Below are 14,703 nucleotides of genomic sequence, written 5' to 3'. Positions count from 1 at the left end.
CGCCGCCTCGGGCGGGCGGGCGGGAGGCGGCCGGCCCGGCCCGGGCGAGGCGAGGCGGGAAGGAAGGCGGGCGGCCGCCTTCGCCCAGCCCCGCCGCCGCGCTGCTCGTCTCTTGGCCCCGGCCGGCGCCGACCTCGAAAGCGGCTAGTCCTCAGTGAGTCGGCGGCTGCGCTGCGCTGCGCCGGCCGGGTCCCGCTGCACGCCTTCGCAAGCCAGCCCCGCGCGCCCCACCTTCACGCGGCTTCGGGCAGGGGAGGGGTCGCTCCTAGCCGGCGGCCCCCTCCCCCCGCCCCGCGCGCTCCCTCCCTCCCTCCCCCGCCCCTCGGCGCGCATGCTCCAGCTGGACAGCTCCGGAGAGGGAAATTTAAAAACTCCGCTCGGCCGGCCGGCCGCCCCGCCAGGTGCCTCCCGCCCGCGCTGCTGCTGGGTGCCGGGCCAGCCGTCGGACGCCCCTCGCCCGGGCGCAGCGCGCAGCCTCGCCCCCGCCGGAGCCGGTCCGGTCCGGTCCCTGGGAGAGAGAGGACGGACGGACGGACGGGCGGACGAGGAGCCGCGGGAGGGTCGCCGAGCCTCGCCCGCCACCGCTCTGCCTCGGAGGTACCGCCCGCTTCCCCCCCTCCCGCGCGCCGCGCGCCCGGGAGCAGCAGCCGGGCCGGGCGGCGGCGGCCGAGCCAGGAGCCCTGCCTCGGCTCGGGGCGCCCTGCAGGCGGCGGCGCGGCGCGGCGCCTTCCGCCCTCTCCCTGCTGAAATGCTGGATAGCTACGGCGCCGCTCTCTTCCCGGCAGGCGATGATAGAAAGCGACCCCCACTTCGCCATGGCCGGCCTCGTCGGGAACCTGGGACAAGCCCGCCGCCCCGCCCCGCAGGAGTACAGGTGAGCGCTCGCCCCCCGCGCAGCCCGGCCGGGAAGGCGCCGGTCCCGCCGCCGGAGCCCCCGTCCCTTTCGAGAGCGAGGCTCTCCCGCCCCCGACCCGGCGCCCCCCACCCACTTGCTCCCCCCCCGCACCCCGGCCGAAAGCAGAAAGTCCCAGCGGCTGCGCTCCCGCGGAGCGTTTTCATCTTAGGCAGCCGCGTAACTCCCGCAGCCCCCCGCCACAGCTGGAAGGTAGAATGGACACCCCACCGTGGTCTCAGTCGCGGTTTGAATTGGCCTCCGTCGGATTCACACAGCACAGCAATCTTAACCTGGGGTTAAGCTCAAATTCCGATTGGCGGCAAAAGAGAAGCCAGGCCGCAGTTTATGGTAAACTCTACTTTTGTTCCAAACTATGATTTCCTTGGAAAGCCTATTTTTTATCCAGAGTGCCTTGCAGCAGGAAATAAGTCAATACCAGTCATTTATAACACCTCCTTGAATCTTTGCCAAGGTGTTACTGAACACCCTTCCCAAATCAGACGGCCTTGTCCGGTTAACCCCTTTCCAGAGGTCACGTGCAGGTGCCACGAAAACGTCCTTCCCTTGCCGTATTCCCACCGCTCAGAGGAAAAGGACGGTGAAGTCGGAGCCTGTTGGGCCTCTGGCAGTTCTTGAATGAAACTCCCCTGACTTTCCTGGATCCGTTTCCCTCCGTGCTCAGCCCTGGCCTGGGACTAACAGCCATGGCGGACAGCCTCTCTTGGCAACCACGTGGCGGGGGGTGGGGGGTAGCGCCGGTTCTCCTGGACAGCCGCAGCCCCCAGCCCCCCCTCCCCCCGGGAATCCAGGGCTTGGCAGTTGAGCAGGACTGTTGGGTCTGCCCCCCCGCCCGCCCAGGAGATGGGGCTGGAACCTGGGCCGGGTCCTGTGCCCCTGGGGCTCTTCCACATTCAGGGCTCTTAAAGCTGCTGGGTGAGGCCGGCCAGCGTTTTGATCCCTTTGCTGATGAAACCCAGGTCTGTCTGACGCTAAGTAGAGAGCTGAAACCCTAAGCGATGCTCGTGAGAGCGTGACTTAGCAGGGAGACAGTGAGATAGAGCGGTGGCAATGGGCTCTCCCGGGCCTGGAAGCTCGGTCTGATTGGAACGCCGTGCCACTCCCCGGGAAGGCCAGGGCCACAGTTTGGGGGTGCCTCTGGAGAGAGAGGTGCCTTCTTTGGCTAGGATCGCCTGTGCTCGGCTTAGACCTGGTGTGCCGAGTCACAACGATCCGTCTTGTTTAGACTGCTGCAACGTGATCTATCCAGGGTTGTCCTCGAAGGCTGTCTAGAAACGACCGGCAGTGGGAATGGCCACGTTTCTCCTCGGCAAGCTCACTGTTGACCACGGCAGAGTGTTCTTGTGCTAACTCCACTAGCTGCCAGTTTGACCCGAGACCCAGTTGGGCCCTTCTTCGTAAAACCTTATGACTTCAGATGCCTGAAGAACTGCATCCCTCCCTATGACCACCGTTCGGAGGGTTGGGAGCCCCTCCAAGGCAAACCCAGGACAGAAGCAGCAATGGTGGAGCCTCCCGTTTGCTCAGTCTGACCCGTGGTCCACTAAAACACGCTCCTCCCACTTGGCTCTTGAGTCGCTTCAAGTATATTCCCGGATTTCAAAACATTCTCCTTCTGTTTGCAGCTTTTCTGTCTTGCCGCTATGGCTAAGGAGGGAACACCGGTTTGGGGGAAGCATTCTCATTTTACAGCCCCCCCCCGAACAATTGCTTCCCACTGGCATCAGGGGAGGGGGAAGAGAATTAACTGCTAGCGCCAGGGCTGACAGAGTTCTGAAGCTCCTGGGGTAGGGTGTCAGGGAACAGGAGGGATGCAGACCCTGCAGACTCAGGACCCCCGCCCATCTGGTCTGAGACGTCCCTGCTCCCCGCTCCCCGTCATGAGAGCCAGCAGCAAAAAGCGGACACGGCACCAGCATCTGCCACTGCAGTGAGGCATCTTCCGTAGCGAATGTATGGAGGCTGCCCTTAGCAAACCTAGCTTTTGTAAAGAAATCCCACTGCTAAATGAAGGTTATAGAGCTGGATCGGTACTCGCCAAATTTGATAAGGGTAGATCTGGGGAGAATAAATGGCATCTGGAAATTTCGTGGGCAAGAATTTTTAAATCATGGCGTAAGGAGCGTGAGTAACTGCTTAGATCAAATAGGCAATCCTTCGACGGATTAAGTCAAAGTTACTTCTAAGTAAAAATGTTGACATTTGTAGCTTAGTTTACGTAAATTTTCAGGCAGCTTTGAAAAACCACCTTTGTTATTACATAAATGTTTCTGCCTACAAATAGACCCCATTTCCTAAATTCTTGTTCCTTCCCCCCTGCTTAAAAAATAATGCTGTACTGCAGTCATTTTTTGACACACAAATTGCATGACCCCATTTAAAAGTGGTAAAAATGTATACAAATCTAGACCGTTATCTCCAAAGCGCACTGTAGCATTTGTTCCATTTCATGAGAAACCACTTTGGATTATGTAAAAGAAAATCTTCCAGACTGACCGATTTTTAAGAAGAGAATAGACCTGTCAAATTCTATCAGGTCAATTTACTTTCTTGCTGTCACCACAGTGCAGGACTGGAACCCGAGGTCCTGAGTTCTCCACAGGCGGGCAGGGGGGGCATGAAGGAATGGCCCCCAATTAGCGAAAGGGAGGGGTAATTGTGCTGAGAATAAGCTTCTGTTTCACTTGGAACATTTCTATGGGGCTGTTAGACATGAAGGAAACCTGATTTCAAAGGTAGCATTAAAAAACAGAAGAAGAAAAGTAACGCAGGGCACGGAGAAAGAGAAGCAGGTCGATTTCTGACTGCTTGGTCTGCCAGTCAGGAAGCTGCAAAAATGGCAGCTGTGCATTGGTCCTGAAACTTTCTACAGATAGATGTCAGAATCCTACTGAATTGAGATGCTTTCGGGGTAGAAGCAAACACTTCGTCTCTTGCATATGACCAGAGGTAGAGTAGGGCCAGGGCCTTCATTAAGTCCCACTGATTTTAGCAATGCACACATTCTTCCTCTTAAGGCAGGTCTGTGCGCTTTTTTCTCCTGCACCTTATCAAATGGGGCACAGGCAAGCTGAGGATGTATGCTTGTGCATTTGTATGTGGGTAAGTCTGATTTTGCTAGTATCTGCCCTTCCATTTGGCTTCCAAAGTGCCCTATGGAGCCCATAGCAGGGGGATTCCTGAAGGATTTGAGACTCCATTTGAGTTTGAGATCTTTCTTGACCAAAACCTGACAAATCAGAAATGTGGGAAGACTAGGGATTAAAGAGCCCAAGGGTATGTTCCATGGAGTCCTAGCAAGCAGAATCAACTTGAGTTAATCTCCTTAAGGGGGGGGGGGCTGTAAAGTGAGAAAATGGAGGGATCCTCAAAAGGAAATGTCAGCAGAACCGAGTCTGTAATTCAATAAAGTATTGTAATCTCCCAATGGCCTAGGAGGCCATGCTGGCTAATCTACCATTTATCAGGAAAACAGGGTAAAGGCAGTCCATGCTTAATCTGCAGTGTGGGGGAGTGTAAATGGAGAATATATTCTCTTAGTTTTTGTTTTTTTTTAAAAGAATTTTAGATTTAAAAATGCATTCCTTAAAACGGGATGCTCTCATCTTTCAAAGGTGGTCAGTTTGTGTGTGAACAGCTAAGCAGATTCAGAAACAGATTTCCTGCCATGTTGGGTCCTTGGTCTCTGGACTGTCTTGGCCAGTTTCAACTGGCCACCCTGGCAAGCTCACTTCTGTGCCTACTCAAAGCCCAGAATGAAAGGACAGAACGAAAAGGGAGGGATCTGCTGTAAAAACAGGCGGGCAAACGGTCACCAATCTCTCAGGATAAATAATCAGAGCAAGAAATCTTTGGGGGAAAGAAATCACCTACCCATTACATTTCCATAATTCTACTGGGAAATCTTGAGAGACGGCTAATCAGATGCAGCACTGATTTAAGTGGGTGTCTGGAGAGATGGAGATGGCTATTCCAGGAAATAATCTGTGGAAGTACTGACTAGTCAACAGTACTACTCCAAACAGGATTAATTTCTCAAGGTGAAAGGAAAAAACTAAGAGCCCAACCTCCAAAACCCAATCCTCTCCTATACGCAGATCCAAAGAATAAAAACACCAAAAAAAAAAAAAACCCCAACCCACCATGATTAAGAGTCACTTTAAAGGAGGAAGTTAGACACGTTTTTAAAGACAGGGAGTATCTGTTTTTCAGAGTTGTACTTTCACACATCCAATTAACTCTGCCCAGGTCTGCAAGGGTGCCTCTTTGTGGAAGACGGGGCAGTATGCAGGACACTGACCTGCGCCCGTTCGTCAGATACCAGGGCCTTTGATATGGAAAAGGATGTGACTCTGCCTGTCTCTCTCTTTTTCACATGCCAGATGCCCAGTGGCCTTGTGAAAACTGACCACCTCTTGAGGCTGCCCAGGCAAAATAACCAGGGACTGACGCTGCCAGGTGCAAATCAGCCTCCATGGAGAATTTCCGCCCAGGAAGGTGCCGAAGGACACAGAATGGTTGGGGCCTGTGGCACGCTCGGTCCCTGACAGGAGGCAACTGCTGCGGGCTTCGACCCTTCCCGCCCACCTGACCCCGCTCATTTGTCGTGCAGGCCTGAGCTGCCTGCAAAGGCTGCACAGTCCAAGAGCGGCAGATGGCACGGGTGGTGCGTCTCCGTCATTCAGCCAGATTAATGGGGAATTGGTAAAAAGGGGAAGGGAGGAGGGGTGGGGAGAAGAAAACAATTAAGCAAGAATCCCCAAAAACAAAGGGCGGCCACGTGCCGGCAGCCAACAGTCCCTCCCCAACACAATGGCTTATCGGCTTACAATGAGCGCAGGGCCACCAACTGTTGCAAATGACATGGATTGTTCCCCGTTTTTTGAACCATCTGATGCTTGTGTTTACTTACAGTTTGACCAATAGTCGGGCAGGAGAGTGGTCACCTGATGCTCTTTCTCAGGCATGGAAGGAACTTGACTGGCCCTGCAAAATAACTGAAGGAGTGTAACCATGGCAATGTTGATTATTGCAACATAACTACACGACATTAAAAAGGAAAACAGGCCTTGGAGAAGGGTGGCAGGAGGACAGGCGTTTCTAGCCAGGATACCGGCCACACACTGCTAACAGCGATTGATCCTGGGGTCCCTAAGCCTTGAAGAAGGGGAGGGAAACTGTACAGAAGTTTTGAACTAGAAAGTTTTGCTTTTCAGCTAGAAAGTTGAAGAGAAAACACAAGTTAGCAACATTCTAGTTAAGTTATTTCGACGTCTTGGAAAATGCAAAGAGGGCATTGTAATACTCTAGATTTATTCTAAAACCTCCCCTGTGTTTTAAATTATTTATTTCTCACATTTCTTTGTTGCGCAACTCCAGAGGGCTCAAGGGAACCTTGAGTTGAGATTGCCTCTACGGAACAGAATCACCAATCATCTTTCTTTTAGGGAGCGGAAGTTTTAGAAACGGTCTGCAAAAGGATTATTCTCAAACCAAGATCGGTGCACCGTGGTCTAATTTTAGGCCTTTAAGTATCTTTCTCTGCATGATATGGAAACTTCTCTCCTTCTAGTATCTTTGCTTTCTTTAATACACACAGAAGCCCAACACAACGGAGTGTGCTCACGATTAGGATAAAAGCTCGGCAAGAAAGGATGCAGTTGACGCACAGCTTCTGCCTTACCTTTAGGCTAGCAGGCCAGGAAAACCCAGCCACTAAAACCCGCTACTTCCTCCGTAGACTGTTGGGCTCCGACCCCTCGCATCTGAGTGAAGACGACCTCCCTGGCGACTTGCAGTCCCTGTCGTGGCTAACGTCCGTCGATGTCCCTCGGCTGCAACAGATGACCAGCGAAAGAATGGATTTTGGCATCAGTTCCCAGAATGTTGTCCTGCAACAGACAGGTAGAAAACTCAGTGGGCTAAGCAATTTTGGCACTGCTCCCCTTTCCTTCTTGGCCTCAGTTTGATTGACAGTTTGTTCCACCACAGTACTGTGATACCCAGTGGTTACTTAAAAAACACAAAAGAGCCAAATGAACAGAGGTGTAAGACCAGCGTTTACTATGGGTTTAGTTAAGTCCAGTTGCCAGGATGAATGGCCATACAAGCCTGTAGATTCTACAGGAAGCTGCAAGGGAATAACAGCAGCCTAGAATTGTATCATTTGCTACTTTCTGATGACAGGTTCCATGCACACCCCAGGGGCTCCAGGACCACCGACTCACATACAAGCCAGGGTGTCTCCAAGCATTCTAGGACTTAACACCATCTCACCCCATGGAACCGACGTAAGAGCAGGCTTCCTTCCTCATTAATTTTCCAAGGGTGGTTTGGGGCCCCGTGCAACTGATGCTTCTGTTTCTCTCCCTTCCACACCAGGTAAGTCAGTATGTTGTTGGGGGACAGCCGTCCCCAAGCCTTCAAATGCAGCCAGCCCCTCTCTTCCCTCCTCCATCCTGCCACACGCAGCAGATCTTCACCATCACGCACAGCACGCAACAGGTACGGTTTTCTGCTTCAGGGACTGTTCGTCGAGGTAACAGCACGGCTTTAAGGAATCTCGGTTGCCGTCCTTTGTTAACGTTTAGAACGTTGATCAGCTTTAAGCTTAGGTATGCATTTGAGCTTGTACCAGAACATTCGAGAGAACCTACTCAGTGCAATAAAAATATTTAATTTCTGTGTGAGAGACTCAGATTCAAAGGTGAACGTAGCCCCAAGCTGAAAGATTGGGGGGGAAGAGAATGGGCGCACCTTAAGGGCATTCTTGCAGCAGGTGATCCTCTGCGTTCACCAGCAAGGCCAAGGTGTTGGCTGCCTGCTTCCCATGCCAAGGAGGCCACCAGCCTTTCATCTGGGCTGGGGAAGCTGTTGCTGCACTACAACCCTTGGCTCCACTGGCTAAGCTGATGGGTCTGCCAGCCATAACTAGAGGGACAATTTCCTCGTCTGTTTCTCCCTTTCCTGGTGCAGCTGGAAAGGAGATAGGCTTTCATTTGGCACTGGCCATTCATGCAAACACCTCCCTGCTCCCTTATCAAGAAAACCGGAGTCCATTGCAAAATGATCAGGTATCATGCAGCTGGGGTAGATTCCCCCCCCCGCCATTCATGTGGACCCTCCCAGTTCCAAACTGCTCAGCTACCAGATGCAAGAGCTACCCATTTAGCCAAGAGGGGACTAAAACAATTCACGGGGACTATCAAGCCCTTGTTGAGGGCTGTCTTTGTTGGTCGATGTAGAGTTTTAAGCAATGTTTGTTTGGTGGGATCATTATCCCCAAAGCCCACTTCCCACTTAACTGGGAGGGTCAACCCCACTCTCCGTGCTTCACCTTTTCCTTTGAGAAGCTCACTCTGTCTCCCCGTCTCTCGCTTTGGCACGCAGTGCTCCCCAGTGGCAATCTACAGCACCACTTATGGAACACACACCCACTTTTCTCAGCCCCGCCTGGCTCCCCACACAGCGCAAGAGCTACACACCAAGCACTACCCCAAGCCAATCTATTCCTATAGGTGAGTAATCCACACCATTCCTTTCTTCCTTTCATTAAGATTTTGCCTAGTTATCAGATCCAGCCTCTGGCGCTATGTTCATTTTTTAAAGAACTCTTGAAAACGTTTTCCCCAAACCGAAAAGTTGGCCAAAGTTGGTTGACACGAACCTCAACTTGAGCCAAGTAGGAAGGAGGGAGGTGGCGTGGTTAGCGAGCTAACCCTACCAGAGCTATTCCATCTGGCTCCTGCTGAAAACAGATTCCCCCCATGTTCCACTAAGGAAGACAACTGCACCTCTTCTTTGGACTCCGCATGCAAAAATAACTGTTTTGGGCAAAGATTTTAGATTATTTTTGAGCACTAATCCAACTCAGAAACATGCCACTGCGTCTGAAGCAGCATGCTGCTTTTGTCAGCTGCATTCCTCCATCTTCAAACAAGGAGGATTGCAAGTATTTTGAAGAATGAACGTGAGCCAGTTGGCGCAAATAGGAAAGAGTCTACGATGTGGGGAGGGAACCCACTTTGTTGGGAGATTCCTTAAACAGGTGGAGATTAGGTCCAGGAACGCTGCAGAGAACTGGGAAACTGACCCTCCACTGCCACCCTCGCAGCTGCCTGATTGCCATGGCCTTGAAGAGCAGCAAGACGGGCAGCCTCCCTGTCAGCGAGATCTACGGCTTCATGAAGGAGCACTTCCCCTATTTCAAGGTGAGGAAGGCTGAGCACGCGAGAGTGCGCCTTCAGCAGTCGTTTCGTAGCGCCAATGATCCTCTCTGTTGCAGCACCTTTTCTTTGCCCTCCCCGGTGCTAGGAAATGGTACTCCGGTCAGGGACACAGACCCAACAGTGGGAATCACATTAAGAAGATGGGCAGCTGCTCTGCAGAAGGATGATGTGCAGGGTGGGATGGAGGGATGCGCATGCAGTAGAGCTCTGGCTGTCAAAAGACACTGTGGAAGAGCGGAGAATGTCTCCGCTTCCCAGCATCGCGGAGGATCAGGTCATGGGAATGGTCTCTTTCCCACAATCTGCTCTTGCGTGCCTTTTCCCAGGCAGAACAGCCAGCCTTGGGCTACCTACAGGAATACAGTAAGCGGGCTCCCAATGTTTCTGTCTTGGGCAAGGCAGACATCGGCTTAACGATCAGATCCGAGGGTAAAGGACGATGAGGGTCTCTGGCGCCACAGCACACAGCGCAGGGTCTGTCCTTGGGGCCCAGAGCCACATCCCTGAGGCGTTGACGTTTTGCCACAGCAGTCGGAAGTGCACACACAGACGCAAAGACCCCGAATGGCTGGTTCAAACCAAAGTGTGCCTGTATGTGCGTGTGCGAGTGCTCACCTGCTTTCCACAGACCGCCCCTGATGGCTGGAAGAATTCCGTGCGGCACAACCTGTCCCTGAACAAGTGCTTTGAGAAAGCGGAGAACAAGTCGAGCAGCACCTCCCGCAAAGGCTGCCTGTGGGCCCTCAACCCTGCCAAGATAGAGAAGATGGAGGAAGAAATGCAGAAGTGGAAGAGGAAAGACCTCGCCGCCATTCGCAGGAGCATGGCGAACCCAGGTAAGCTGCACGGACCCCAGGGCTCCTTTTCTGGCCTTGCTTTGAAATCCTGCAAGAGCGATTTGACCAGAAGAAAACAGGGCTGGTGCTTCTCAAAAAGAACAGCCTTCCTTTTCTCAAACTGTCCTCGACCCTCCAAAAAATGTACGGTCTTTTAAAAAATATGCTGATGGTGCTATGGTTCAGTAGGATTAGTATGCTGCCTTTCCTTTTACCTGCCCAGCTAGGCAGTTAAGACAGCCATTTCTCCTTGCAGAGGAACTGGACAAGCTGATCACCGACCGCCCCGCTGGCTGCAGACGGTCCAGCAAGCCAGGAGAGGCCGAAGCGTCCGTGCGCAGCCATGGGGCAGCGGCCACTCCAGGCCACCTCTTGCAGGTGCAGCCCCAGCCGATGGGGACTCTTTCCTTGCAGTCCATCCGGCTTCATCGGCAAATCCAGACCCAGGCGTGCTTGGCCCCAGACTCACCAGCCCCTGCGCAGACGCCCCCCCTTCACGCCCTGCCCAGCATCCACCACAGCCCCCTCCCTCAGCAACTGATGAGCCGGGGCCCCGATTTTCTCAGCGCGATGACTGACCTGAATACAGAGGTTGATGCCCTTGACCCCAGCATCATGGACTTTGCACTACAAGGTAAGAGGCTGAAACTAGTTTTTTAAAAACGTGCCAGCTGTGTGGAGTTCATGGCAATGGGGTGGCCTCCATCTGCAGGAATTCCTGCCTCGACCCATCTTCAAACTGCTTTTGTGGGAGGAAACGGCAGCCATGTAGATGGGCTCTCAGCACAGTTTCCACGTCCGGTGTTTTTTAACGGCTGGTCCAGAAAATGTGACTGTGGAGGGAAATATTCTGGTGGTAATACCACCATACGATTTCCTTTTGTTCCTTTCATGTGCACCATTGTTAAGAGTGCCTGGGGGGAAAGGCTAGGCTGAAATCTTCACCTACTGATATGATCTGAGCCTAACTGCTCAAGCCGAGATGAAGACTGAAGCATCTTGTCCGGAGCATGAGATCCCGCAAAGAACAGTACCATAAAGCTACTGTATTTACTGTGAAAAGATGCCGTATTTTTCTCCTTAAATGGGCTTCCTCCCAAAAGCAAAACAGCAGGCGAGGAAAAGAGGGGAGGGAGGCTGGAAACAGAAGATGCCATGATCCAGACCACCCCAAGTTCTTTGGGTAGATTTGTGCAATTAAGTCTCCTTCGGGAGCGTCCTTCGCGTAGAGATCTGCCCAACGTCCGCTGTCTCCTTTATCTGAAAGGGAACCTGTGGGAGGAGATGAAGGAGGAGAGCTTCAGCCTCGAGACGCTGGGTGCCTTCAGCAACTCCCCCCTGGCGCTCTCCGACTGCGACCTCGCCCCCGCCAGCCTCCCTCCTGCACCCAGCGCCAGCGACCACTCCTTTGCGGATGTACAGGTGACGGGCCTCTACGCGACCTACGCAACCCTGGACGCCGTTTCGCCCACACAGTACCTGGGCCCTCCGGGGAACAAGCCCATCGCACTCCTCTGAAAGCCACGCTGGGCCTCGGACCGAGCAACCTTCTCCTGCTCTCAGCCTCCCACGAGCGAGTGCCAGGTCTTGTGGGGGCCACGCTGACGTACGTGGTCGGCCTGCTCCATGCCCAACCTATCAAGCTATGCTGCAAGGCCACGTTAGGGTCTTGGAAACATTTGACGAAAGCAGCCCACCCACGTTTTAAAAACCTGGTGGGAGTGGGCAGGTTTGACATGGACCTGATTTTGCTATCAAGAGTGGCAGGTAGTATGCAGCTTGCTTCTCCAGCAGGACCTAGATAACATTTCCTTTAATTTAATTTATTATGGGGGGTTTTGGGGAGGGGGGGCAGTACGGAAAAAAATAGCAGTTCTCAAAACAACAGCTAAATCGAAAGGGGCTAGAAAATTGAAAACAACTTGATCCAAAGGAGGTGTGAAATCCACACCCTCCTCCCCATCTGCTGATCGTTGTCCTTTAGGTTTCTGATGCCCTCTGAGACTGTCAAAGCACTCCTTGCCTAATTCTTTATCAGAAATGACCAGATCTCAGCATCTTGTCTCCCTTGCCTTGGGATCCCTCGGCCTCTTCTTCTCCCCCTTTCGCAAGCCTGCTTGTTTTCTGATGTGGGGGCTTTGTCTTGGTTGCGCTGCTGGCTCTGTGTCTGGATTAACCTCTCTTGCTTGCTTTCTTCCTGCTCGTAAGTACCGTGAAATAATTCAGAGTCCTCTCAAGCTTCAGTTGATCACCTCCGCTCTTCCCCTCAAGCCCTGATGTTCTTCGTGAGCTTTTCTTCAGATTCACACCTCGCTCTCGCTGAATTTCCTACCTCCCAAAGTCATCTTTCCAGGTCTCAGACATTCCGTATGAGAGGTGAATTTCAGTCCCAGACATACCAACTACAGGTACTCCTCAACTTACAACCACAATTGGGACCCCAACTTTCGTTCCTAAGTGAGGTGGTTGTTAAGTGAGTCACGACCAATTTTACTTTTTGCCCCCGTCATTAAGCAAATTACTGCAGTCATTAAGTGAATCCAGTTTCCCCCATTGACTTTGCTTATTGGAGGCTGGCTGGGAAGGTCACAAATGGCGATCATGTGACCCCAGGACACTGTAACTATTGTAAGCGCAAGCTGGTTGCCAAGTGCCAGAATTTTGATAATGTGACTGCGGGGAACGCTGCAATGGTCATTAAGTACGAGGACTGGCTGTAAGTCACTTTTTTCAGCACCACTGTAACTTCGAACGGTTGCTAAACAAATGGTCATAAGTCGAGGACTACCTGTAGGTCCATCTTCCCTTCCAGGAGCTGAACATTGCAGACCATTAATCTGAGTTAGTGCTTTGATAGTAAAGGTTTCAGACTGTGAAAAGGATGTTTTTAATAGCAAGAGCAGAAAAAAAGCCTGGGCTCCAGGACAAATAATGTACTAAATGAGAATTTTTACCTTGAATAGATTATTAGGATTAACAATCTTACTGCAGATTTTTTTTTAACTACTAGAGTTTAGGATTAGGAAGTTTGTTAATTCTTGGGCTAGGCAGTATTACTGTTTGTAAATTTTATTTATAATTTATTTTTATGAAGACAAAAAAGGGATTTGTATGTTCAGCACTGACTTCTGAAAAACTGTAATTTTTTTTTTACTTTATTATTCAAACCACAGCAAACTATTTTAAAAATCACCAGGATACTTTGAACGTTTTTAAACTACGCTTTCAAAACAAGCACTTTGGATGTATACTTAGAAATAACTTTTTCTGTGAAAGACCAAATATAGTTTTATGCAATTAATTGATACAACTTTTCTACAACTGACATAAAATATGTATTTTTTTGCAGCTCAGCCCTGAGTATGTTTACTTAGAAATATATCATGCAGCAATCTTTGTTTACTGTCTTTACTTTTAAAAAGGACCACTAACAGGAGAAACTGCAAACTGCAGTTAAGATCTTCTAATTTAGCATTTGTGCTATCAATACCAGCTTAATTTTGATCTAATATTTATTTTAAAAAATCTTTTTACTGTGATTGGATAGGGTATTAATATTTTCTTCTGTTTTCTCAGAACTGTATCTACTTCAATTTGGGAGAAAAAAATTGGCTCTATGTTTAAGGCCAGACGATATTTTTCAAGAAATTTGCACATACAATTCAGGGCACAAAAAATAGTCCCTCTGCCCTCCAGGTTGCACTGGAGATCTTAGTGAAGTGGAGTTGAGTTCCTTGGAGTGCCCTTTTCTCTAGCAGAAACCCTCCTTCTAGCCCACAGCCTTTCAAGTGAGCTGGAACCCTCCACCCCCTGGCTGCAGTTCATGTGACAGACAGCCTTACCTATGTGTCTGAAGGCTCCGCCTGCCACACCATGGAGAACCAGACGATTACCCAGAACAAGCCTGAGCTACAGGATGGTTCTGCTATAGCCCTCTCCTCTATTTTGCACGAAATAAGAAACAGGCTATACCATACCAGCCTTTTTCTGCCTGGAGGAGAAAAAGGAAGAGCCCTACTAACTTAACAAAAGGTTAGAATTAACTCACATTTATAAAGACCTACTTAGTGCTGGCTCAATGCTATACGGTCCCCCTAGGCCACGTTGGCTGATGGCGCCACCTCCTGCCAATGCAAAGATTTGCATTTTTAGAATGGCCTTTGGGTTTTTTTTCGGAAGAAGGGGTGGTGTTGGTGCCCCCCTAAGCTTTGGTGCCCTAGGCCAGTGCCTACTTGGCCTTAGCCTAAAGCTGGCCCTGGTACCCACTTGTAGCTTGTGGGAAAGGAAAGCTGTTCTGGTTTTTGGTGAAACTCCTATCAGATGACATACATGGGCTGTTCTTCAGGAACCTATTTCATACAAATATTCCAGAGGTATCTTTCCTTGATTCCCCAAAAAAAAAAAGCGCCAATGTAAGACTACTTGCAAGACACAATTGTAATGCCTTCTGAGACTAGAAAAGCAAAATGCGGATGGATGTGGAAACTGTTTAAAAAAACTTTTCCTTTGAAAATGTACTTTCAGTTCTGATGATCTGATGTGCTTATCACCCCCTAATTTACTGCTGTCAACTTTGTATGGAAACGAGCTACAATAAAGATGTATTACTGATAGAGACTCTGCTAAACGCTGGCATCATCCACGCCGGTGAATCAGGCCGAGAGAGCAATCTGCTTCTTCTTTGGGGGGGGGGGCGTGGAGAGTGGACAGATACAACTAGGACTGA

The 14,703-nt window shown here is 50.9% G+C and overlaps 1 protein-coding gene across 1 annotated transcript; it reads left to right on the top strand.

The window, feature by feature from the left end:
• Positions 1–815: 815 nt before the first annotated feature.
• On the top strand, positions 816–11,519 carry FOXN4 (forkhead box N4). Its single transcript, XM_063315465.1, has 9 exons — positions 816–874; positions 6,603–6,817; positions 7,100–7,203; positions 7,295–7,417; positions 8,303–8,430; positions 9,027–9,123; positions 9,770–9,977; positions 10,234–10,611; positions 11,245–11,519. Exons 1-9 carry the CDS (start codon positions 816–818, stop codon positions 11,493–11,495), a joined length of 1,563 nt encoding a protein of 520 aa, XP_063171535.1. The 3' UTR covers positions 11,496–11,519.
• The last annotated feature ends 3,184 nt before the right edge of the window (positions 11,520–14,703 follow it).

Source organism: Candoia aspera, chromosome 15 (assembly GCF_035149785.1).
Source record: "Candoia aspera isolate rCanAsp1 chromosome 15, rCanAsp1.hap2, whole genome shotgun sequence".
Lineage (NCBI taxonomy): Eukaryota > Metazoa > Chordata > Lepidosauria > Squamata > Boidae > Candoia > Candoia aspera.
Note: the sequence above shows the minus strand (reverse complement) of the source record. Positions and strands in the feature narration are given on the sequence as shown.